Source organism: Oncorhynchus gorbuscha, linkage group LG11 (genome assembly GCF_021184085.1).
Source record: "Oncorhynchus gorbuscha isolate QuinsamMale2020 ecotype Even-year linkage group LG11, OgorEven_v1.0, whole genome shotgun sequence".
Taxonomy (NCBI): domain Eukaryota; kingdom Metazoa; phylum Chordata; class Actinopteri; order Salmoniformes; family Salmonidae; genus Oncorhynchus; species Oncorhynchus gorbuscha.
In genome coordinates, this window is record NC_060183.1 from 49767943 (window position 1) to 49794262 (window position 26320).

The 26320-nt window shown below is 41.5% G+C and overlaps 2 protein-coding genes across 3 annotated transcripts in view; both read right to left on the minus strand.

Annotated features, from left to right (window-relative positions):
- The window catches only part of LOC124048873, a 57504-nt gene extending 45082 nt beyond the window's left edge, over nucleotides 1-12422 (minus strand). For both annotated transcript variants that reach the window (XM_046370008.1, XM_046370007.1), the window contains exons 1-2: nucleotides 12205-12422; nucleotides 6073-6102 (exon numbers count right to left, since the gene is read on the minus strand). In XM_046370008.1, the coding sequence (XP_046225964.1) occupies nucleotides 6073-6102; nucleotides 12205-12226 (52 nt within the window). In that variant the 5' untranslated portion in view covers nucleotides 12227-12422. The remainder of the gene's footprint in view (nucleotides 1-6072; nucleotides 6103-12204) is intronic.
- Nucleotides 12423-14544: 2122 nt separating this feature from the next.
- On the minus strand, nucleotides 14545-26261 carry LOC124047857 (stomatin-like protein 2, mitochondrial). The gene is made up of 10 exons (XM_046368181.1): nucleotides 26087-26261; nucleotides 21096-21257; nucleotides 20858-20957; nucleotides 20698-20756; nucleotides 20501-20602; nucleotides 20289-20423; nucleotides 19976-20120; nucleotides 15585-15664; nucleotides 15367-15495; nucleotides 14545-15227 (listed from the first exon to the last, which is right to left on the minus strand). The coding sequence occupies exons 1-10, from the start codon at nucleotides 26195-26197 to the stop codon at nucleotides 15117-15119; spliced, it is 1134 nt and encodes a 377-aa protein (XP_046224137.1). The 5' UTR covers nucleotides 26198-26261; the 3' UTR covers nucleotides 14545-15116.
- Between the last annotated feature and the right edge of the window lie 59 nt (nucleotides 26262-26320).

Here is a 26320-nt window from a genome sequence, read left to right on the forward strand (position 1 = left end):
AGTCAATGTGCGGGGTTACAGGTTAGGTAATTTGTTGGTATGTAGGTAGGGGTGAAGTGACTATGCATAGATAACAAACAGCAAGTAGTGTACAAAACAAAGGGGGGGGGGGCATTTGATTAATTGTTCCGCAGTATTATGGCTGGAGGGTAGAAAGTTGCCAAGGAGCCAATTGGTCCTAGACTTGACGGCCCGGCACTACTTGCTCTACTTGCCGTGCGGCCGCAGAGAAAACAGTCTACGACTTGGGTGACTGGAGTCTCTGACAATGTTATGGGCCTCTGACACGGCCTAATATACAGGTCCTGGATTGCTTGAAGCTTGGCCCCAGTGATGTAATGGGCTATACTCACTACCCTCTTTAGCGCCTTACAGTCAGATGCCAAGCAGTTCCCATACCAGGCAGTGATGCAATCGGTCAGGATACTTTCGATGGTGCAGCTGGAGAACCTTTTGAGGATCTGAGGACCCATGCCAAATCTTTTCAGTCTCCTGGGGGGGAATAGGTTTTGTCGTGCCATCTTGATGACAGTCTCGGTATGTTTGGACCATAATAGTTTGTTGGTGATGTGGAACTTGAAACTCTCAACCCGCTGCACGACAGCCCCATCGATGTTAAATGGGAACCGGTTCAGCCCGCCTTTTGTCTTGCACACACAGAGTTAGAGGTTGTTGTCCTGGCACCATATGGCCAGTTCTCTGACCTCTTCCCTATAGGCTCTCATCATTGTCAGTGATCAGGCCTACCACTGTTGTGCCATCAGCAAACTTAAGGGTGTTGGAGTAGTATTTGGCCACACAGTCGTGGGTGAACAGGGATTACAGGAGGGGATTAAGTACACACCTCTGAGGGGCCCCAGTGTTGAGGATCAGCGCGGCAGACGTGTTGTTACCTACCCATACCACCTGGGAGTGGCCAGTCAGGAAGTCCAGGATCCAGTTGCAGCGGGAGGTGTTTAGTCCCAGGGTCCTTAGCTTAGTGATGAGCTTCGTGGGCACTATGGTGTTGAACACTGAGCTGTTGTCAATGAACAGCATTCTTACATAGGTGTTCCTTTTCTCCAGGTGGGAACGGGCAGTGTGTAGTGTGATTGAGATTGCGACATCTGTGGATCTGTTGGGGCTGTATTCGAATTGGAGTGGGTCTAGGGTATCCGGGAGATGCTGTTGATGTGAGCCATGACAAGTCTTTCAAAGCACTTCATGGCTACCGACGTGAGTGCCACGGGGCGGTAATCATTTAGGCAGGTTACCTTCGCTTCCTTGGGCACAGGGACTATGGTGGTCTGCTTGAAACATGTAGGTATTACAGACTCGGTCATGGAGAGGTTGAAAAAGTCAGTGAAGACACTTGCCAGTTGGTCAGAGCATGCTTTGAGTACACGCCCTGGTAATCCATCTGGCCCTGCGGCTTTGGAAATGTTAACCAGTTTAAAAGCCTTGCTCACATCGGCTACCGAGAGCGTTATCGCACTTGAGTGAAATAGGTTTTGGTACTAATTTTGGGTGCTGTTACTGTTTATATTTAGTTGCAGGAGATCCACAATACTTTTGGGCTAATATTCTATAAGAGGAACAGGAGCTCAAGCAGTATAAAATGTGAGGCTCCTGCCCAAGTCAAGCACTGCTTCTTATCCCTTGCACAAATAGCCTAGAGCTGTGTCTGTCCCTAGCTCACTGGCGCAGGAAACTGAGTGCCCAGAATATTTTATACAATGTTGCAAGTTCGCTAGCACAAGCATCATGACTGGACCCAACTTAATAGTTGATACAAAGTTTCAAATTCGTTGCAGAGGTGTTGGCAAAAAAAGTTTATTTTTTGGAATTTTGATTAACCACATGACAATGATTTTGAGACATGAAGACGTTATTATAGATTAAATTAAACTGTTAGACGAAAATGTGCATATGAAAACCGTAACTGGCACACAGATCGGTAGAAAAGATAAATGCATTAGTTGATTTCATTAACCTGTTGAGTGTAGGGGGCAGTATTTTGATGTTTGGATGAAAATGTATCCAAATGAAACTGCCCATTTCTCAGGCCCAGAATATGCATATAATTGTCAGATTAGGATAAAAAACACTAAAGTTTCCAAAACTGTTAAAATATTGTCTGTGAGTATAACAGAACTGACATTGCAGGCGAAAACCTGAGGAAAATCCAACCAGGAAGTGCGTAAGAGAAACGAATCTCCCTGTTCCATTGCATGCCTTCCCTCCATTTAAAGGGATGGCAACCAGATTCCTTTCCCTATGGCTTCCACATGGTGTGAACAGTCTTTAGACATAGTTTCAGGCTTTAATTCTGAAAAATGAGCTAGAACGATCACATCACGTCAGTGGATGGCTGGGTGCCAGCAGAGTTTTGCGTGCGCAGCAGCTTGGAGCAGACACTTTCTCTCTCTCCTATTGAAAAAGCTGGGGTCCGGTTGAAATATTATTGATTATTTTAAAAACAACCTGAGGATTGATCATAAAAAACGTTTGACATGTTTCTACAAACTTTACGGATAATATTTGGAATTTGTCTGCCGTCATGACCTGCACGAGCCTGTGGATTTCTAAACGAAACACGCCAAACAAATGGAGGTTTTTGGATATAAAAAGAATCTTCATTGAACAAAAGGAACATTTGTGTAACTGGGAGTCTCGTGAGTGTGAACATCCGAATATCAAAAGGTAAGCGATTCATTCTATTGCTTTTCTAACTTTCGTGACCAATCTACTTTGCTGCTAGCGGTTTGTAATGTTTTGTCTGCTGAGAGAAATGTCCTAACATAAAAGCTTGGATAGCTTTTGCTGTAAAGTGTTTTTGAAATCTGACACGCCAGGTGGATTAACAACAAGCTAACCTGTGTTTTGCTATATTTCATTTGTGATTTCATGAAAATAAAATATTTTTAGTAATTTAAAATTTGACGCTCTGCAATTCAGCAGATGTTGACGAAAATTATCCCGCTAATGGGATGGGTGCGCCAAGAAGTTAAAAACACAGGGTGTGTCTATATGGAAAAATACATGTTTAAAACTTTCGACCAATTGATTTGACCAAGATTTTTTTTAGTCAGGACAGCCCTAAGACTGGAGACTACTGGTAAGCTTCATAATGTGACAGGTGAAATGAAGAACGCAACCTGCTTTATCTTCAACGATCGCACAAGTTCACTTCAGGTATTTACTTAATAAGTACCTACAAATATTAAAATGTAATGAAAGCTTCAAATAAGTTGTTTCAATGGCATTGACAGTATAGAAAATCATCCCGTGGCCATTTCCAAATACCTCGGTATTACCTCTATTTTTAGGCTGGCAATTGTCAAACACGCTTGTTGGCAATTTATACTTGTTAAAACCGGTGCTCTGTGTCGTGGAAGATTCAGAATTTGTTGGTAACATATGTACGATGTTTTATATTCATCAAATGTGTGTAAAATTACTTCTCATCAGAATGGTATTTTTGTATAATACTGTGGCGAGGTCAAAGTGTCATCATGTGTAAACATATCTTTTACTCCCTACCTTTTTCTAGTGGCGAAAGGAGGGTGGCAGTGTCTGGAATCATTCTCATGCTCCCTTTTATCTTAACCTATAGCCTCACTCTCCATGAGCTTGTCCAGGATTGGTTGTATCTAGATTACAATTTGATATATGCCTGTTGATATGGAGGATTGGTTTATGGTTTTGGGGTTTGAGTAAGGAGACAAAGCTGAACGATTTATTATGTCTATGCTGTCTGACTATGTGTGTTCTTTGCTATTAATTGATCTAAGTTACATTGTAAGGGGGCTCTCAGAATTCACTGAGAGACACTGAATTACCCGAGAGTCACAGGATTGTGATAGAGCTCATAATTAAAGATGGACTTTGATAACTAACTGACTTGTGTGTGTGTGGTTTGCTCCCATGATTTGGTAAATAGAGGAAATTTCCACAACATCTGCCATTTTCCAACCCTTGCAGCAGGATTGGTAACTTACCTGTTTTATGTGCTCGCTTGAGCTAAGGTGGGAGGGTTGGCAATATCTGAAATGTGTCCTTAAAAACATGCACCAGTGCTAAATCAGTCTGACAGTACTTTTGACAGTACTTCAATCATATGGAAGTATGGTTTGCAGTGACAAATACATCAAAAAGATATTGGGAAATGCATGAGATCATCAGGCAATACGTGTTCCTGCGAGTCTTATCTTTCAGTGATGGAGTCCTAATATTTTGTAGCTTAAACCGTTCAAAAGACAGCTATACAGTGGGGAGAACAAGTATTTGATTCACTGCCGATTTTGCAGGTTTTCCTACTTTTATCATAGGTACACGTCAACTGTGAGACACGGAATCTAAAACAAAAATCCAGAAAATCAAATTGTATGATTTTTAAGTAAGTAATTAGCATTTTATTGCATTACATAAGTATTTGATACATCAGAAAAGCAGACCTTAATATTTGGTACAGAAACCTTTGTTTGCAATTACAGAGATCATACATTTCCTGTAGTTCTTGACCAGGTTTGCACACACTGCAGCAGGGATTTTGTCCCACTCCTCCATACAGACCTTCTCCAGATCCTTCAGGTTTCGGGGCTGTCACTGGGTAATACAGACTTTCAGCTCCCTTCAAAGATTTTCTATTGGGTTCAGGTCTGGAGACTGGCTAGGCCACTCCAGGACCTTGAGGTGCTTCTTACGGAGCCACTCCTTAGTTGCCCTGGCTGTGTTTTGGGTCGTTGTCATGCTGGAAGACTCGACCTATCTTCAATGCTCTTACTGAGGGAAGTAGGTTGTTGGCCAAGATTTCGCGATACATGGCCTCATCCATCCACCCCTCAATACAGTGCAGTCGTCCTGTCCCCTTTGCAGAAAAGCATCCCCAAAGAATGATGTTTCCACCTCCATGCTTCACTGTTGGGATGGTATTCCTGGTGTTGTACTCAGCCTTCTTCCTCCAAACACAGCGAGTGGAGTTTACACCAAAAAGCTCTATTTTTGTCTGATCAGAAAACATGACCTTCTCCCATTCCTCCTCTGGATCATCCAGATGGTCATTGGCAAACTTCAGACGGGCCTGGACATGCGTTGGCTTGAGCAGGGGGACCTTGCTTGCGCTGCAGGATTTTAATCCATGACGGCGTAGTGTGTTACTAATGGTTTTCTTTGAGACTGTGGTCCCAGCTCTCTTCAGGTCATTGACCAGGTCCTGCCGTTTAGTTCTGGGCTGATCCCTCACCTTCCTCATGATCATTGATGCCCTATGAGGTGAGATCTTGCATGGAGCCCCAGACCGAGGGTGATTGACCGTCATCTTGAACTTCTTCCATTTTCTAATAATTGCACCAACAGTTGTTGCCTTCCCACCAAGCTGCTTGTCTATTGTCCTGTAGCCCATCCCAGCCTTGTGCAGGTCTACAATTTTATCCCTGATGTCCTTACACAGCTCCCTGGCCATTGTGGAGAGGTTGGAGTCTGTTTGAGTGAGTGTGTGGGCAGGTGTCTCTTATACAGGTAACAAGTTCAAACAGGTGCAGTTAATACAGGTAATGAGTGGAGAACAGGAGGGCTTCTTAAAGAAAAACTAACATGTCTGTGAGAGCCGGAATTCTTACTGTTGGTAGGTGATCAAATATTTATGTCATGCAATAAAAAACAAATTAATTACTTTTTTTTTTTAAATCATACAATGTGATTTTCTGGATTTTTGTTTTAGATTCAGTCTCTCACAGTTGAAGTGTACCTATGATAAAAATTAGACCTCTACATGCTTTGTAAGTAGGAAAACCTGCAAAATCAGCAGTGCATCAAATACTTCTTCTCCCCGCTGTATTTGTAGGTAGAAAACAGACACCGCTCTGTTTATTACAACCTCAAAAAGCTTCGGAGCAGGTTTTCATTGGCCAGTGAGTGGTGAAACCCTCGTCAGACCTATAACTTATTTGTTGCGTTTATTACGCTAATGCCAGGTGTTCTGCCCATAATTCCCACTGTCAAAATAGCTAACATATTTATGACACACCCACAAGGTCCTAGTTTGGGACAACATTCAAAGACAACACCAAACTAAAGAGTTTAAGGACTTACCCCGTGATCCATGTAGCTTGGCTTTCTTTACTGAAAAAGAAAGAAACATAAAATAACCATTAGAAATATCAAAGATGTGTTTCAATTTTTAAAGAAACAGCAAGTCAGTATCCCTGCTCATGACTTACTTCAGGGATATCACACAGCTTTATCAGAAACAAATTGCTGTAGACTACATTGTGTACAATGACTGTGATCCCGTGGTCACTTCATGGTCTCCTCAATGGCATCCCCTGAGAGGCTGCAGTCAGATCCATCATGTTGAGTGTAACCCAGCAGTGCATGCCAATTGGTGAATCAGGGACCAGTCACAAAAACACCAACCACAACCACAGAAAAAAAGAGCACATGACATGTGTAGGTGAGGCCTGAAAAATGAATGAATAATGTATGCAGACCAACAGATGGAGCACGTGTTGATGAAGCATCGAGTAGGAATCGGTTGAGGGTGAGACGTGGCCATCCATTACATCAGCATTACATTACAATATCCTCTCAACCTAGCAGCAGAAAACACCAGCCTCTCACATTTTAGACAATCACTAAATACTCACAAAAAATGAATTTAAACCTTAAAGATGTGGGATAATTTCATAAAAACTGCTTAGTTATTCCGATGGAGAACAGCAAGGCTGAAAACATCAATATTTTAAAACCAAAAGAAACCATTATGTTTCAATACACCATTGAACATCATAAAAAGGAGTTAAAATAACATGTTACAAGGTTATCAATTTCTCATGTAAATATTCAGATGTAAATGTAAATTTACCACTACTCTGTCAGGCCACACTTTCATATTGTGCTGTAATCTTTCACAGTCAAATCCCATAATACACAATCCACTCACGTACTGACTTAGCCTATCTGGGAGGGCTATGTTCTCTGGCACTGGAGCCATAATCCCAACCTTTGCCTGGACAAAACCCTGATAGACTGGAATATGGAGAGCCCTAAATCCTATTCACACAGGACTAGTATTACTATAGAACGTCAGTTATATAAATGTTACCACAGCATGTCCGTTTTTCCAGTGGACAATTCAGACAGAATTAGTTTCACCAAACTTCCTCTGCATATATATATTTTTTAAACTTAAAATGGACCATTATGACAGAAGCCTGAAAGCTCTTCTAGGCATGAAGATATTTCACAAGTCTAGGGATAGCCTAATGTTGACCTAATGACCTTCAGTTCACAGAAAGTCAAAGTCATACCTATCATTCCAGTGTAAGGTGTGTGAAACATCAGAATGGTGAAAAGGTAGTCATTGGTTGAATGGCAGATTAATCTACACGAAATATAGGTATCACAAAGCAGAATGTAACATACAACAAGGGCAATGATATGATGCTAAGCCTACCAGATGTTTATAAAACAAAACAATTAGCAAATTCTCTTTTCATCTACTATGTGGACAACGAGAGCACTCATCTAGTGCACTCGTGTATTTTTAGACCTGGCTGACTTTAGACATTTCCTGTATCTATACAATAAGGGTTATGGATTTGAAAGACTGTTTAGAGGGGATTAATTGTGAATACTGCTTCAGCCTTATGTACCAGCGACTAAACGACAGGGCTGGGATGGCAGATGGGCAGGATCGGGTGGCGGTGAGTGACAGGAGCAGACTCTACATGATTTTAATATCAGCACGTACAGCTCTTCCCCCTCTCTTGCTCTGTCCACAGCTAGAATAACATGCAGCCCAAGAGTGTGGCGCTCTTTATTTGCCCATCTTAGTTATCCCCTTAATCTCCCCAGCAACCACGTGGCAAAGAGATGACCCCAAGGAGGGAAATGGAGGAGGTGGAGGAGAGAGCGCTTTCAAAATGCACCTGCCATCTTCCATTCTCTACACACACAGAGATATTCCCAAATGGGCAAAGGTCTGTCCACTCCGACGACTCCCTCCAGGACCCGGAAACCGACAAGCGGTCGCCATGTGTTGGAGCATCAATTAGTTAATAGGTGACCGGAGGAATTTGCTCCTCTCCTAGATTGCCTCCTGTGGGGGAGTATGTTCAGGTGTATTCTACCGCAGAAGAGTTTGTAATCCACCACACTCCCTTTGAAACTGCTGTTTTCTCAGATGAGAAAAGCATGCGCACAAATTGATACGCTACTTATCCTTCTATATATAAAAAGTCTAGCACAACTAGCTACATTCATCACTTTACACATTATTTTGGGATTCCACTTCTGTAATTGTCATTTTCCTGATGATGACGCGCTAGAGAAGAGTCATTTCATACAAGCTCATTTATTTCCATCTTTCCTCTTGTAGGAACCAAGGAAATCCAATTGCGATTCTCCCACTGGCTCTGCAGAAATAGGAAAGGGAGCAGTGGAAAAGCAGAGGGTCAGGAGTGTGACGTCAGTGTTTCCAGAGAGGCTCTTCTAGGCCACCAGACTGTGACTCTGGCCTGAGCTGGCACGACGGCAGGCATGATGTCCCAATCAAGCTGACGTCATTGTAAGCAGAGGCGAACAGAGCAGAGGGCCATTATGATGGAAACTGATTCTTATCGCTATTCTGCTCAGCCGTCCATCTTTGTGACTGGAGGAAGCCATCAGTGTTTGGCCAGGGGCAGTTGCTCAGTTCCCCTATCAACCTACTGTTTACTAATCTGCTCTACTGTGTGCTCACCTGATGTCTGACCATAGCTTTGTTTCTTTGCCATATGATAGGAACAACAAAAGAACCCTAACTGTAACCAAAGCAGTAAAAGGAAACAATTGGCTATATATAATTGAAGATAGGGTATATATTAGTTTTAGTAGACTGGAAACACAGCAGCAGAGTAATAAAATGATAAGACAGAAAAAAGGTCCAATAAGAATACTACATACCAACTATATCATTGATCACATCCAGTCAAATTTTAAGATACGTTTGAGAGTTGCCAGCAGCCCAGCACAAGGTGCATTTGAATATTGAGTTAAGGGATTTCCACCAGTGAATCCACTGGACACCTGCCTGGCTTGCGATTGTTACTCAGCTCGGAGGATTAGTACTGGTAACCCTTAAATTGGGGTCAGAGGAGGCAAGTCACGTGACCACATTGTGGATGGGACGGACACACTGCTTACTCCGGCCACGCATGCCTAGGGAGTGTTGTCAGGCGGTACAGGGAGACAGGAAGAGAAGAGCAGGGTCAGAGGCTTCTATTGTTCTGTATTTACACACTGCACTGGAGCTGATCAGGTGGAGCTTATGGGCGGGAAAGCAGACCAGAGAGCAGAGAGAAACAGAGACAGAGCGAGCGAGACAGAGCAACAGATGGCCAGGGGATTACTGTTGCAATCTCTCAGCTCTCTCCCTCGCTCTCACTGCACTTTATACTCAATCTCGCTGTCCTCTCTGACCAATTCTCTTTCGCCCTGTCAACATGACATCTTCTTGATTTATAGGCCTAGACCATACATCTCAAGCTATCCTTCTGTCCCTCTTATCTATACATCAGATTATTGACGCAGCTGAATCTGTGACAAAGTCAACATGGCCCATTTCCTCACGCAGTGTGCTTTCATTTCATCAAGACTGTCACAAACACTTTTTTATAGCACTGAGACACACACATCAGAGTTTATTCATAGGAGCCACAGAATAAATCCCTCTCCATGTCAATGGCACACTTAGCATTTGAAAAGGCTTGGTGGTACTCCTAAAACACTCAGTCTGCAATAATAATCATCTACCAAACCAGGATGCCTATTCAGCATCCACACAATAGAATCCCTAGGTTTGCAGGACCATATTATTATGAGAGGTCCATGTGTACTGTCCACCCAGCCCAGCCCTGATCCACACACAGCATGGGTCTCTGTGACTGTCCACCTGTCACACTTGGAGGGGTAGAACACATATCTGTTGTGTAAAGACATCACCATGGAGATGGGCCTTTCTATGGGCAATAAATAAACAAAAAACCATGACACTGCTGTACAGGGGAAGGGGTGAGTCACAGCAGACAATCACATACAGGCTGACCATCCGGTCTAGGATTCAATGCACTACTACTATGTTTGGGTTGGTAGACTAAACTACGGTGGCTCCAGTTTCCATTTTCTCAATACTAATCAATAAATGTATGTTGTACATTTTCTAGGACGAACATGTTCGAGGAAACCACAGCATATTAAACAAAGATGCTAAATTACTATAAATTAGAGTGTTTGTTTCTGGATGTGCTGTGTTCACCAGTCCAGACTCCTCATGACCCATACACTGCCACAAGCCCTAATCTCTTCTGGCCTGTGACGGGCCCAGGTTGAGGCTTGGCCTAATGAGGTGTCAAACAAGATTCTACTGGATGGGGAGAATTAAGGTTAGCCCATGGAGAGATGCCAAGAGAAGACAGATACCATTTATATTGTTTTATTACATCACCATCTGGTATCATGCACCTGCTGTAAGTCTGGACGTGACAACAAAAGCCATTGACTCAATTAGGTGAGCTAACAACTTAGACGCCTCACTTGTTAGGAGGAGCCAGATTACAATGAAATTGTGACAAGGCACAAATTCCATCAAAAAGTGCCTCTGCCAACTGCTGTTACTACTGACCACAATCACACATCTGTGCCATTATGTACCTGCCAAAATATGTTTGAAGATATAATGAAAATAACGCTTCAAGCATGATTGACACTGGTCTATTACCTGGTCTGCTATATATACTAAAATGAGATGTGAGGCATAAAATGTTGTTTAAACATCATTAGTCTTGATGGAGATAGGTCTGAAAGACTTGACAGTCAACACCTGCCTGTTTTTCATCCCATTTCCCTCAGTGCCAAAAAGAGAGATTTCCCGTACCAGCCGAAGAGCCATGGGTATTGATCCTGAACCACAGGTATTGACGACAGAGGGGGAGCTAATAAAACTAGTCGGATACTAGTCGTTATTTTTCAGTTTCATTAATAGATATATCCGAGTGATATTTTGCCTCATTTTTGTATTTTTCAGAACGGAAAAAAAAGAGGGAAAAGCTTTTCTTACAGTATAAATAATTGAGAAGTTCAGAGAACTCAGTGAAGCAAAATTGTATTTTTTGCCTCTATTCCTTGATGGTATTTTGTGCATAATTTCAATGACTAATTACATCATCAATTGAACAAGGAGTCACTGCACAAGCATAAATTGTGCCAGTATCAAGTACCCCCAGAAAAATAATTGAAAAACATGTGCAGCCAGCTTAACCAACAAAAATGCCAGTCAAGCATGAATGAATAACGGCTGTATATTACACATGTATAAGAGGAGAATGTGGTTTTGGCTAAGTTGACACTTATTTCACTTTAGACAACCTTATTTGCTAAATGTTACCTGAACTGTAGAATACAGTATTGTTAAGACACTTCAGATGTTAAGCAGAAACACTACCAAACAAATTGGATTATAGGCTACTCTTTCTTAAGTAAATGAGATGTTTAGAGGACATGGCAATGGTGATCTTAGACACCACACAAACTGAAGATAAAAGGCTGTCCAGTGTCTCAATCACACACACTACAAACGATAACACGATTGCAAAACCCGATTGTGTACCGTAAGAGCACACAATCATACAATATTCTAATTTAGGTGGCTTTGGTTTACTTGATATAAAAGTCAACCAAATTCTAAATATACTTTTGATAGCCAATTTCAACCATTACACAAGCAAAAAATATTTGCAAGTAAAACTGCTTTTTCCTAATGTTGTAATATGGAGACTGACATGTCAAACTAACAAACGTTAAATCAGCTGACAAGAGCAGAAACACTGGACAACAGCTGGTGGTAGAGGTGACTGCTCCCATCTCAGAATTATGTAATAGATAATCTCAAAATCCAAATAAAAATGCCTAAATAAACTATTTTTTTTACAATACATTAACGTCGAGCGTTTCTTTTACATCTACATAAGGAAGACACATACGGAAACAACTTTGTTTCAACAAGGAAAAAACAAACAATCACGGCCGTAAAAGTTCAATTCATCCAGTTTGGTCTATCCGGCTTTCAAACCGGTTACTGCTGGGTTTCACAATCTAACGTTACTTCACTTGAAACAATTGTTCTGCTTTCGATTTATGAAGTCCAAAATATATGAAAATGTATTAAAGAAAAAAGGAATAACTCACCTCTTACACAAAGTAGAGACATGGCAAGAGCTTTTCTCTGACAATCCCTCTAGTTAAAAAATGTACCAAACGTCTCAGAAAAAAATGCGCTCAGCCCGGTAACATTACAAACAATGTCTCCAATCACTTTTTTTAAGTTGTTACAGGTGGGCTTGAGATGCTGTAAAGAGAAACATAAAGGTTCGGCAGAGAGCAATAGCCCCCTGCCACGGGCACGCCATGATAAAATTCATTAGACTAACCTGAGGGCACCGAGATAAGAGGGCGGCACCGAGATAAGAGGGCGGCACCGAGATAAGAGGGCGGCGCCGAAATACTCTCTAATGACATCTAGTCCATCCATTGAGTGAGCATAATCTCTGAAAAGGTCGGACCGTACAGAAGGTTCTGACCAATCAATGAAGAGAGACTAAAATCCACAAATTGAGGGAACAGGTGGTGACGCAGAGTTGTCGCTCCCAGTTAGTGGCCTGTTTTGTAGTTTTCACCTGTACAAAAAATATAGAATTTAAAAAGTGTTTCTTTTTGGTCTAAATATAGGCCTATATTAAATTTGCACAGAACATAAGGCTACATATTAATCTTCCCTTAAGGATTAAAATCTAGAGACATAAATGGATAGAAATTTCCCAATGTATGTTCAGTAAAATGTGTCAAATGACAACAACCCATGCTGAAAGAATAAATAAATAACTACTAAGGATTGGAGTAATTTTCTTAATGATTAAAACGATCAAAAAACTGCTTGGAAGCAATGCTGTCACATGAGTAAATCCTACAATATCACAAACAATGATGCCATCAACAGTACATTTTGATAGCCCTTTATTGTCCATTCACATGGATATTCTAGACTATTATATTTTATGCTGACAGTGTTTCCTATTTCAAATAAACTACATTATGTACATATCTAGGTGGCCAATACCTTGTCATTGTTGAGTCTGAGTGATGTCATGTCTAAAAACCATCAGGATAACCTAGAATTTGACCAATATAGCTGGTTCACAGTTGGTTTTGGTATTTTAACCTGCGTGTCATGAACACATCTGGTGGGGATAGTGAAAATCAACATACGCAAGATGGCGCAGAGGTGGTTTGGTTAGCATGTAAAGCTTTGATTGGGTGGTTCATGGGATAATTGACGATATTGAACAATTCTCAATTAAACAAAATTCCATCCTCTCCTCTGTGACCCAGAGACCGGTAGGTGGTCGAAGTGTCAATTCGTTAGTAGACGAACAGTATGCTCACCTCCTCGATTATCTACTTCGGCAGAGGATGCACAAGAGCATCCTCCCTACGGGTAGCATGAACGCATTTTAAAATCTGAGGAGAAAAATATTCTCTACTTATCCTTTGATCTATAAAATGTCTGGCAAAAGCAGCTTAATGTTTGGGGCACTTAACACATATTTTGGGATTCCTCCTGCCTGATAAAGTGCTAGCGGCCTAGTCTCATTTCATACAAAGGCATTTGTTTCCACGTTTCCTCTCTTTGCCACCGAGATAATCTTTGACATTTTTCGAAAGCAGGCGAAATGAGGATGGAGGACGACATAAGGAGTTGAGCCCCCAGTCACGGTGCATCAGAAATGGTTAAGAAAGGCTGTAAAGCAGCTTTGTAGACAAACTACCACTGAATAACAACAGCCCCCCCCTGAGGCTTTTTCTATGTGTAACATGCATACATCTGATGTCGAAGGTGAAAAATCGTCAGAAAATTGCACTTTAGGAGAAATCTCACTGAGATAGTTGTCATTTTCAGAGAGCATGACTTCTGTATGTATATTTACTACAATATGTAGAAAGAAATTACTGGAAATCACTGCTATGTCTACTTCCAAATTATTCAAACCAAGATTTATTGTGATGAGGTGTTTACAATCCTCCCTAAAGTCAATCACAATTCCCTTAATAGTGACAGTATCATCGTGGATGACCATTATCGGTATATTGGCCATTTAAATCAATAAATTTGCAATGTTATGCAAAACCTTCCTCCAAAACAGAGGCCCCTTCCCAGTCGGTATTGGTGTGAAATAAAACATTCCACTTCAACAAACTATTTCCATCCAAGGTCATTTTCTTACAAGTACTTTTGGTGACTTAACTTGATGTAGTTTATAATTTACACAGGCATCATTCTTTTCATTAATTGGTATTTTGACCAATCAGATCAGCTCTGAAAAAGATGTGATGTGATTGGTCAAGACCAATTAGGAGAAGAAAGATGCCTGTGTAAATTATAAACTACATCAAGTTAAGTCACCAAAAGTACTTGTAAGAAAATGACCTTGGATGGAAATAGTTTGTTGAAGTTGAATGTTTTATTTCACAGGAAAAATTGCATCCTAACTTCTATTCATATACCTGACCTTTTTCCCTCCTCTGCTTGCTCTGACCCTTAGAGGCTCTTAATGTAAGGTCACAAGCTCTCACATGAAGGAAAACATTCATGACATATTGAAATGAAAACATATGAAGGACAAACAGTTGGAAATATAAAAGACAACAATACAGCACTTAAACAGAACGCTCTAAATCAGGTTACTAGTTTTCGATCATCGCAGTCATTTGGTATTTGATGCAAGAGAAGAGTACCAATATGACAGCTTGTGGATTTGTAATTGGAACATATGTATGTAATGTGTGCAATAACACTCAATCAAAATTAAACAATGTGTAAGTGACATGAATCCTCCAAAATGGGTTGATGTTTCCAGGCCTCTAAACAAGTCTTTATGTTCTTATCCTGTTCCTGTTTCAATGTCCTTCAATCTGCAACAGATAGTGTGTCCTTTGGGCCAGACAGTGGTGGTGCTGACCAGGCAACAATGCCTTGGCGCCTCATGGTTGTCTGTCACTGCTTCGGGTTCGGTGACTGCTTTGAGTAGTCTTGACATCCTTCACTACTGGGCTGGTGGTACAAGCTCCTCACTCTTCTCCATCGCCCACTCTGGGGACACACTTTCTAACTTTTTTGAGCTCTGCTTAGCCAGGCTGCCATAAATAGTCATAGCCTGAGGGGAAGGGGAAGATATAGACTGTTACTGTTCTGAGAGAGAAGACGGAGAGACAGGGGTGTGTTGAAAGGGAGGATCAGGGAGGATGGGCTGAGCAATCACACATAATTAAATTGTTTCTTAAACAGAGACCGACCTGTGTGACCATGCCACTGATGTCACCAGAGTTGGAGGGCAGCAGGATGGTGTTGGACTCTTTGGCCAGGTTGGAGAAAGCGGAGACGTATTGCTCAGCCACGCTGAGGGAAGCTGCAGCGTTTCCATTCTGTTCGAAACACAATCAGTTGGGTCAATGTGCCATCTAGATGCACGCACACACACACACACACAATTAAGCCATCACAACTATTTTACCTGTTCAGCTAGAGCGTCTGACAACAGCCGGATAGCCTTAGCTTTGGCGTCTGCTTTGGCTAAGACAGCATTGGCCTCACCTAGGTGAAGATAAGAGTCTAATCAGAAACGGTCACAAAGGCTAGCGTCCTGTCAAGTGGGTGTACTTGTTCAGTGCATTCGAAAGTACTCAGACCACTTGACTTTTTCCAAATGTTATTACGTTACAGAAATAGTCCTATAATAACAACAACCTTAAAACTTCTTAACTGGGAATATTGAAGACTCATGTTTAAAAGGAACCACCAGTTTTCATATGTTCTCATGTTCTGAGCAAGGAACTTAAACGTTAGCTTTTATACATGGCACATATTGCATTTTTACTTTCTGCTCCAACACTTTGTTTTTGCATTATTTAAACCAAATTGAACATGTTTAATAATTTATTTGAGACTAAATAGATTTGATTGATGTATTATATTAAATAAAAGTGTTCATTCAGTATTGCTGTAATTGTCATTTTACAAATAAAATACATTTTCTTTAAATGTAAAAAATTATAAAAAACATGTATTTTTAAATTGGCCGATTAATCTGTATCGTAGTTGAAAAACAATCATAATAGGTCAACCTCTAGCGAAGTTGTTTTATTTCTCCTAAATCTATACACAATACGCCATAATGACAAAGCAAAAACAGGATTTCTGAAATTTGGGCAGATTTATTAAAAATAAAAAAACTGAAATCTCACATTTACATAGGTATTCAGACCCTTTACTCAGTACTTTATTGAAGCACCCTTTGCAGCGATTACAGCCTAGAGTCTTCTTGGGTATGACGCTACAAGCTTGGCACACCTGTATTTGGGGAGTTTCTCCCATTCTTCTCTGCAGATCCTCTCAAGCTCTGGCAGGTTGGATGGGGAGTGTCGCTGCACAGCTATTTTCAGGTCTCTCCAGTTCAAGTCCGGGCTCAGGCTGGGCCACTCAAGCACATTCAGAGACTTGTCCAGAAACCACTAGTCCAGTGGTGTAAAGTACTTAAATAAAAAATACTTAAGTACTACTTAAGTACTTTTTTGGTGTATTTGTACTTTACTATTTATATTTGACAACTTTAACTTTACCACATTCCTGAAGAAAATAATGTAATTTTTACCTGATACCCAAAAGTACTCATTACATTTTGAATGCTTAGCAGGACATAGAAAATGGTCAAATTCACGCACTGAGTGTTGGAATGTGCCCCTGGCTATTCATAAATGTTAAAACATGAAAATGGTGCCTTGGCTGTGTGCTTAGGGACGAGGCCCTGAGCGCTCTGGAGCAGGTTTTCATAAAGGTTCGTTCTGTACTTTGCTCTGTTCATCTTTCCCTAGATCCTGACTAGTCTCCAGTCCCTGCCGCTGAAAAACATCCCCACAGCATGCAACCACCACCATGCTTCACCATAGCGATGGTGCCAGGTTTCCTCCAGACGCTATGCTTGGCATTCAGGCCAAAGAGTTTGATATTGGTTTCCATCAGACCAGAGAATCATGTTTGTCATGGTTAGGAGTCCTTTGGGTGCCTTGAGGCAAACTCCAAGCGGGCTGTCATGTGCCTTTTACTGAGGAGTGGCTTCCGTCTGGCCACTCTACCGTAAACGACTGATTGGTGGAGTGCTGCAGAGATGGTTGTCCTTCTGGAAGGTTCTCCCATATCCACAGAGGAACTTTGGAGCTCTGTTAGAGTGACCATTGGGTTCTTGGTCACCTCCCTGACCAAGGCCCTTCTCCCCCGATTGCTCAGTTTGGTCAAGCGGCCAGCTCGAGGAAGTCTTGGTGGTTCCAAATGTCACGCCCTGACCTAACCAAAATAATAAAGAAAACAAAGATAACTTTCTTTATTATTTTGGTTAGGTCAGGGTTTGACTTGGGGGATTTGTGTGTTTTGTCTGGTCTAGGGGTTTTGTATGTTTATGGGGCTGTTTCCATTCTAGGTAGTGTTGTATGTCTATGGTTGCCTAGATTGGTTCTCAATTAGAGGCAGCTGTCTGTCATTGTCTCTGATAGGGAACCATATTTAGACAGCCATGTTCTTTGGGTATTTTGTGGGTGATTGTCTTCTGTCTGTTTCATTGCACCAGATAGGACTGTTTCGGTTTCCACTTTTGTTGTTTTGTATTTTGTAGTGTTCTCATGTATAATCTTGATTAAACATGTTGAACTCAAACCACGCTGCATTTTGGTCCTCCTCTCCTTCAGCGGAAGAAAACCGTTACACCAAACTTCTTCCATTTAAGAATGATGGAGGCCAATGTGATCTTGGGGACATGCAATGCTGCAGAAATGTTTTGGTACCCTTCCTCAAATCTGAGACAAAACACTATCCTGACTAGAAGCTCTACGGACAATTCCTTCATCCCGTGGCTTGGTTTTTGCTCTGACAGGCACTGTCAACTGAGGGACCTTATATAGACAGCTGTGTGCCTTTCCAAATCATGTCTAATCAATTGAATTTACCACAGGTGGACTCCAATCAAGTTGTAAAAACATCTTAAGGAAGTTCAATTGAAACAGGATGCACCTGAGCTCAATTTCGAGTCTCATAGGAAAGAGTCTGAATACTTTTGTAAATAAGGTATGTTTATTTTAAATAAATTGGCAAACATTTCTAAAAATGTGTTTTTGGTTTGTCATTTTGGGGTATTTTGTGTAGATTGATGAGGAAAAAAACATCAACTCAAGCAAAAAAAAATGACCCTTTTTCAGGACCCTGTGTTTCAAAGATAATTCGTAAAAATCCAAATATTTTCACAGATCTTCAATGTAAAGGGTTTAAACACTGTTGACCATGCTTGTTCAATGACTCATAAACAATTAACAAACCTGCACCTGTGGAACGGTCGTTAAGACACTAACAGCTTACAGATGGTAGGTAATTAAGGTCACAAAACTTTGGACAACTAAGATAATAATATGCCATTTAGCAGACGCTTTTATCCAAAGCGACTTACAGTCATGTGTGCATACATTCTACGTATGGGTGGTCCCGGGAATCGAACCCACTACCCTGGCGTTACAAGCGCCATGCTCTACCAACTGAGCTACAGAACCACTAGAGGGAGACAGGTACAGGGAGACAGGACGGACAGCTGATCATCCTCGCAGTGGCAGACCACATGTAACAACACCTGCACAGGATCGGTACATCCGAACATCACACCTGCGGGATAGGTACAGGATGGCAACAACAATTGCCTGAGTTACACCAGGAACGCACAATCCCTTCATCAGTGCTCAGACTGTCCGCAATAGGCTGAGAGAGGCTGGATTGAGGTCTAGTAGGCCTGTTGTAAGGCAAACCCACCGTCGCTGGACCACACAGGACTGGCAAAAAGTGCTCTTCACTGACGAGTCACAGTTTTGTCTCACCAGGGCTGATGGTCGAAATCGTGTTTATCGTCGAAGGAATGGCCGTTACACCGAGGCCTGTACTCTGGAGCGGGATCGATTTGGAGGTGGAGGGTCCGTCATGGTCTGGGGCAGTGTGTCACAGCATCATTGGACTGAGCTTGTTGTCATTGCCGGCAATTTCAATGCTGTGCGTTATAAGGAAGACATCCTCCTCCCTCATGTGGTACCCTTCCTGCAGGCTCATCCTGACATGACCCTCCAGCATGACAATGCCACCAGCCATACTGCTCGTTCTGTGAGTGATTTCCTGCAAGACAGGAATGTCAGTGTTCTGCCATGGCCATTGAGCACGTCTGGGACCTGTTGGATTGGAGGGTGAGGGCTAGGGCCATTCCCCCCAGAAATGTCCGGGAACTTGCAGGTGCCTTGGTGGAAGAGTGGGTGTAACATCTCATAGCAAGAACTGGCAAATCTGGTGCAGTCCATGAGGAGGAGATCCACTGCAGTTCTTAATGCAGCTGGTGGCTACATCAGATACGGACTGTTACTTTTGATTTTGACCACCCCTTTGTTCAGGGACACATTATTCCATTGCTGTTAGTCACATGTCTGTGGAACTTGTTCAGTTTATGTCTCAGTTATTGAATCCTGTTATGTTCATGTTCACAAATATGTACATGTTAAGTTTGCTGAAAATAAACGTAGTTGACAGTGAGAGGATGTTTCTTTTTTTGCTGAGTTTATTTAATCAATTTTAGAGTAAGGCTGTAACGTGGAAAAAGGGGACTGAATACTTTCTGAAAGCTCAGTACATCAAGCTGCCTCGCACAACAGAAACATTTACGTAATTTAGCAGACACTTATCTAGATCGACTTACATTCAACTAAGGCAGATAAAGCAAACAGAAGCCGTTCTAACAGACAAAACTCACATCAAAAACAACGGTCCAGCTTTCACACCATCCTTAGTAGTTAACAAAGGCCTTAAGTCATCTAGATACGTGTATTAACCTACCAGCTGCTTTGTTGATCTGTTCTGTTTTCTGTCCTTCCGAGGCCAGGATCTGAGCTTGCTTGCGACCCTCAGCAACGTTGATGGCTGCTTCCTTGTGACCTTCAGACTCCAGCACAGTGGCTCTCTTCTTGCGCTCTGCCTCCACCTAAACAACGGAAGGCAGTCAGAAAGGGTGTAAACATACAAAACTGATAGGCTAATTCTTAATAATGTGCAATGTATCACTAATCTATAAATAAGATCATGCTCAGAAATAGTTTGAGGTTCAAGACCTGTCTCCCAGTTTGTTGGCAGCAGTGGCAGCCCCTCTCACCTGCATCTGCATGGACTCTTTGACACGTGGTGGAACATGTATATCCTTGATTTCATAACGAAGGCAACGGATTCCCCAATCATCTGACGCCTGGTTGATGGAGTGGACTATGTTGGTATTAAGGGTCTCTCTTTCCTGGAGAAATATAAAACAAGGAAATTAGGTTAAAAAAATATCACAAACACAATTTGTAAAAAAGAACCGAGACTCACCCTGAATACTTTGTCCAGGGTCAGTTTTCCCAGCTCTGACCGCATGGTGGTCTGGGCAAGTTGGGTGACAGCATACTCTGGGTCCTCAACTCCATAGCTGGCCTGGAAGGAAGTACATCTTGTAATCAATATCTACAAACAAAGCAAAAACGTCCATGAACAACAACCTCAAGAAATCATGGACTTCACAAACATACCTTAAAAGGATCCAATATCCTAAGATAGAGGACTCCATCTATCTGTAGTGTCACATTATCTGTGGATGTAATCAGATATCAGTTAATTCCGAGACAAGGACTGACTGAGAATAATGAAGACTGACTTACAGTGAAGACAACAGTGACAGTTGTCACTCACCTAAAGAGACCGCAGACTGCTCTGGGACATCAATAACTATCTCTTTAAGACTTTGCACATAACGGATTTTGTCCAGTATTGGTATTAGGAAATTCAAGCCCTACAGAATATCCAGAAAAGTGAAAGACAAATTAGTACATTTATCATTTTTATGCATTTGGGATATAAACTGTGAAATAGTGTGAAAGTAATTAAGGGTGCAGATCACTGGCTAATTGGAAAACAATGGTTAAATTACCGGCTCTAAGATGCGGTGGAAGCGGCCCATCCTTTCCACAACCCAAGATTCTTGTTGTGGCACAAACAGAACCACAGTGTTCATGGGCAGACTGGACGCCCATCGCTGCTGGGCTTGTGTCACCCACAATGCTGGGACTGTGGGCACTGTTCTCTGGGAATGCTGGAGCGAAACAATAAAATCACCATCAATGTACATTACACATTGTTGCATCAGAAGGTTACTCCATGAGAGTTGCAACTTCAGAATCACCTTTATTCACCAAGTACATTTACACACTCAGAATTGTACTTGGTGATATGGTGCTGCTAGTGATAGACAACATTTAGAGACAACATTAAGAGACAGAACACTGACCTTAGAATTTACAGTGTTTACATACATTATATACAAATAGGTAGAGAGAACATAGAGCTATAAGAGAATGAGTAGTGGCTGTGCAGATACACAGTGGATGTACAAATGTACTGTCAATATAAATATTTCCAAAAGTAGAGAGATGAACAGAAACCAAGAAACATCTTGGCTCCCGGGGAAAAAACCCTGTGCTATGCTGGAGCACGGAGTACAGGACATTACAAGGCAGCTTCTGACTGTTCTAAGACAGATGCCGGGAGCTGACGCTGTCGTAGTCCATGTGGGGTCAAATGACGAGGGCTAGCTCGGAACTTCTGAAAATTGATTTTCAAATAACTGATTCTTGCACTGAAAGATTCCAAAAAGCAGCCAATTATTTCAGGTCCGGTACCATTGTCTAGCCGCGGTTGTGAAAGATTCAGCAGGTTACTGGCATTACACACCTGGCTAAAAGATTACTGTAGTTCTGTTGAAATCACTTTTATAGATAACTTCGACACCTTCTGGAAATAGAAGATGCTCTACAGGAATGACGGATTGATCCAAATCATCTTGGCTCCTGGACCCTGTCCACGCATTTCACGTTGAGAATGACTTAATGACCCAAGACCAGCTCAGTTAATCCCTACCATTGTGTTGCTAAATTGTCATAATGCGGCATCACATGTACATTAGCTCAGGGGCGTTGGCAAACAACATAAGTAACTTCATTTGTCCTTCTAAATGCCCTGAATGTGTCTGTTGATCCAACAGCTATTGTATGCAGTAATCATGTGCCTATGAACCAGAGTAATACTATTAGCACTGAGGCGGTGTGCCCTAGTAGGAAGTCCATCATGTGCAGCTCACCCTGCACTATCAGCTCAAACAAACAACACGAGCATGTCTACTTCTGATCAGCTTTAGCAATAAAGACAATCAAGCATCCCAGAAAAGTGCTAAAAATAGCCCACATTAACATATGTAGCCTAAGAAACAAGGTTCATGAAATGAATAACTTGCTAGTTATAGATGACATTCATAGTCTATCTCTGAAACTCACTTAGATAATAATAACTTTGATGATACAGTGGTAGCAATACATGGTTATGACATCTACGAAAAATACAGAAATGCCATGGGGGCGGTGTTGCGGTCTATATTACGAACCACACTCCTGTAAAGCGAAGAGAGGATCTCATGTTAAATACTGTTTAAATAATATGGCTACTGGTTCATCTGCCTCATCTAAAGCCCATTCCTGTGGGAAGCTGCTTCTTGTTGTTCTATACTAGTATTCATTATCCCGGCACCTATGTTAAGGATGTGCGTATGGCCACAAACTTTTCTAAAGCTGTTGTAGAACACCAAGTGCTAACAGTCAGTATATGGATAATATGTCTGAAATTCTTGATAATGTATGTGATATACCTCTATATTGTCTGGGTGATATCAGTGGATTTCAAACTGCACAGTCAAGAAAAAGCTTCAAACTGTAACCAGTGCTTGCAACCTGGTTCAGATTATCAGTCAACTGACAAGGGTAGTTACAAACAGCACAGGAATGAAATCAACATGTATTTATCACATCTTTACTAGTGCTGCAGAAATAAGCTTTGAAAGCAGTATCCAAATCCATTGGATGTAATGATCACAATATAGTAGCCATATATTGGAAAACCAAAGTATGAGGTCATAGAATACGTTCTGTAGTGATTCCTATGTTGATGATATAAAGAACATTTGCTGGTCCATGGTGTGTAATGAGGAGCAACCAGACACTGCACTTGACACATTTATAAAATTGCTTATTACAGTTACAAAAAAGCATGCACTCATTAAGAAAATGACTAAAGACTATTAAACCCCCTTGGATTGATGAAGAATTTAAACATTATATGGTTGAGAGGGATGAGGAAAAATGAATGGCAAATAAGTCTGGCTGAACAACCAATTGGCAAACATACTTCAAATGGAGAAATCATGTGACTAAACTGAATTTAAAAAAAGAAACTACACTATGAAACAAAGATACATGATAAAGAATGAAAGTAAAAAGCTTTGGAACATCTTAAATTACATTTTGGGCAAAAGGGTAAACTCAGCTCCATCATTCATTGAATCACATGGCTCATTCATCCCAAAAATCCACTTATATTGGCAACTAGTTTAATGATTTTTTTGTTTGTTGCTGGCATGACATGCCAGCAACAAACACTACAAGTATAACTGACCACATTTTGAAAGACAAGCATTGTCATTTTGAATTGTGTGTGTGGAATAGGTGAAAAAATGATGGTTGTCTATCAACAATGGACAAACCACCAGGGTCTGACAACTTGTATAGGAAATTACTGAGGATAATAGCAGACAATGTTTCCACTCCTATTTGCCATATATTCAATCAAAGCCTACTAGAAATGTGGGTGCCCTCAGTTCTGGAGGGAAGCAAAAGTAGTTATGCTACCCAAGAATTGTAAAGCCCCCTTTACTGGCTCAAATAGTCGACCAATCAGCCTGTTACCAACCCTTAGTTAACTTCAGTGCGGCTTTTGACATTATCAATCATAGTCTACGGCTGGAAAAACGTGTGTTATGGCTTTACATTCACGCCCTAGTTTTGTTGCACCTGGACTACTGTTCAGTCATGTGATTAGGTGCCACAGAGAGGGACTTAGGAAAATGACAGTTGGCTCAGAACAGGGCAGCAAAGCTGGCCCTTAAATATACATGTCAATCTCTCATGGCTCAAAATTGACTTCATCACTACTTGTTTTTGTAAGAAGTGTTGACAAGCTGAATGCACCGAGCTGTCTGTTTAAACTAATAGCACACAGCTCAGACATCCATGCATACCCCACAAGACGTCTCTTCACAATCCAGAACAGGCTATAGGAGGCACACGATAGTTTAGGCTTACATTAAGCCTATATGAATCCTACCTTTTTAAGCACATCTCATGAGTAGCAGGTTATTTTCCTTTCTGTAAGTGCCATTAAAATGTGCCTAAACCTACTGTCAAGTTACCAGGTTGTTAGCTAGCTAGGTAACATGACAGAACAACATTGCATATTATCAAACCACTAATTAGCGACCCAGGATTAGTTTAAGGTGTCCCTCGACATGGTTTGTGAAATTATATAAAATGAGTGTGAATCCCGATAGAAAGAAAAAAGGCTTCTCTGGTAATATGGCACATTTTTGGAACCATTTAGGCTAGAGAAAAGCCTTTTTTTTGCTGTAAAGCTGCAAGCATATCTGTCGCGGAGCGGTGCTTTTTCCATTCCGACACTCAGAGGCTGTATGAGAGTGAGCTTGCAAAGGCTACTCAGACTGATCTGTGCTCTTGGTTATAACAGGTGATGAAATGATACAAAGAGCAATGTTGATACATTGTAACAGAAGACTCATCAGGGTCTGCATCCAGGCAAAATTATATATTTTTTTCAAACTGACTGAGGAATAGATGCGAGCAGAGTGGACGGCGAGAAGCAGGTGAGTGTGGGAATGCTGATAGGGAATGCGGTTGGCGACTACAGATGCCACAATTGATATGCACATGAAAGTGGATATTTTTGGATCTGCACATACAAGAGACTTACGGATGTAGCTTAAATTCAACTGAATTTATAGACAAAACTGACTTTATAAAGATTTTATAACAGGCACAAGCAGGTTCTTCAGATGGGTAGGGCTGAAAAAGTCAGTAGTATCTATCAAATGAAATGGTATTCTAAAATGTTGGTTCATAAACGTTTTGGTACCATGATATTACCGTGCAACACTAAATATAATAGCAACAAAGATGACAGATTTAGGTTTATAAACTCTGAAAACACCATTCAGCTAATGTGACAAATACAACTTGATTTGATTGTATTGTTGATGGCATTTTCAACTGGCCAATGACATACAGCCAAAAGTGTGGACACCTGCTCGTCGTACATCTCATTCCAAAATCATGGGCATTATCATGGAGTTGGTCCCCTCTTTGCTGCTCTAACAGCATCCACTCTTCTGGGAAGGCTTTCCACTAGATGTTGGAACATTGCTGCAGGGACTTGCTTCCATTCAAACACAAGAGCATTAGTGAGGGCGGGCACTGATGTTAGGCGATCAGGCCTGGCTCACATCAGCTTTCCAATTCATCCCAAAGGTGTTCGATGGGGTTTAAAGTCAGAGCTCCGTGCAGGCCAGTCAAGTTCTTCCACATCAATTGGAACCTCGCTTTATGCACAGGGGCTTTGTCATCCTGAAACAGGAATGGCCCTCCCCAAACTGCTGCCACAAAGTTGGAAGCCCATTTCAAGAAGCTCTCGACAAACAGTTGACATTGCTTCCAGAGGCAGTTTGGAACTCGGTGGCGAGTGTTCAAAACGGAGGACAGACTTGGTGGTCCCATTCAGTGAGTTTGTGTGGCCTACCACTTTGCGTTTCACCTTCACAACAACAGCACTTAAAGTACACCAGGGCAGTTTTAGCAGCGCAGATATTTGACGAACTGACTATATATAATCTAACTAGTTATCTAGTTAGCGGACTAACATCTCAGTGAACACATGATAGCAAGCTAGCTGGCGTACAGTAGCATGCGAACTCAGTAGAGTAACAGTAATTACCTAACGTTAGCTAGCTTGAATTAGCATGTGTCTTACCATTAAAAGGGCACCGCCAGTCCGGAACAATGTTCGGAACATTTTCTTAACGTAATTGTTGGCTGATATGTAGCTATGTGGTTTAGGTGAAATGAATGAATATTTGTTCATGTGTGACCCTCGGCCGATTCAGGAAACGAAGTTACAACATCAAATTGGTGCATTGGTTAAACACGTCCCCCTGTTGATAGGGGAAATGGAACTTTGGCGATTATCTTTCCAGATGATGTTTCC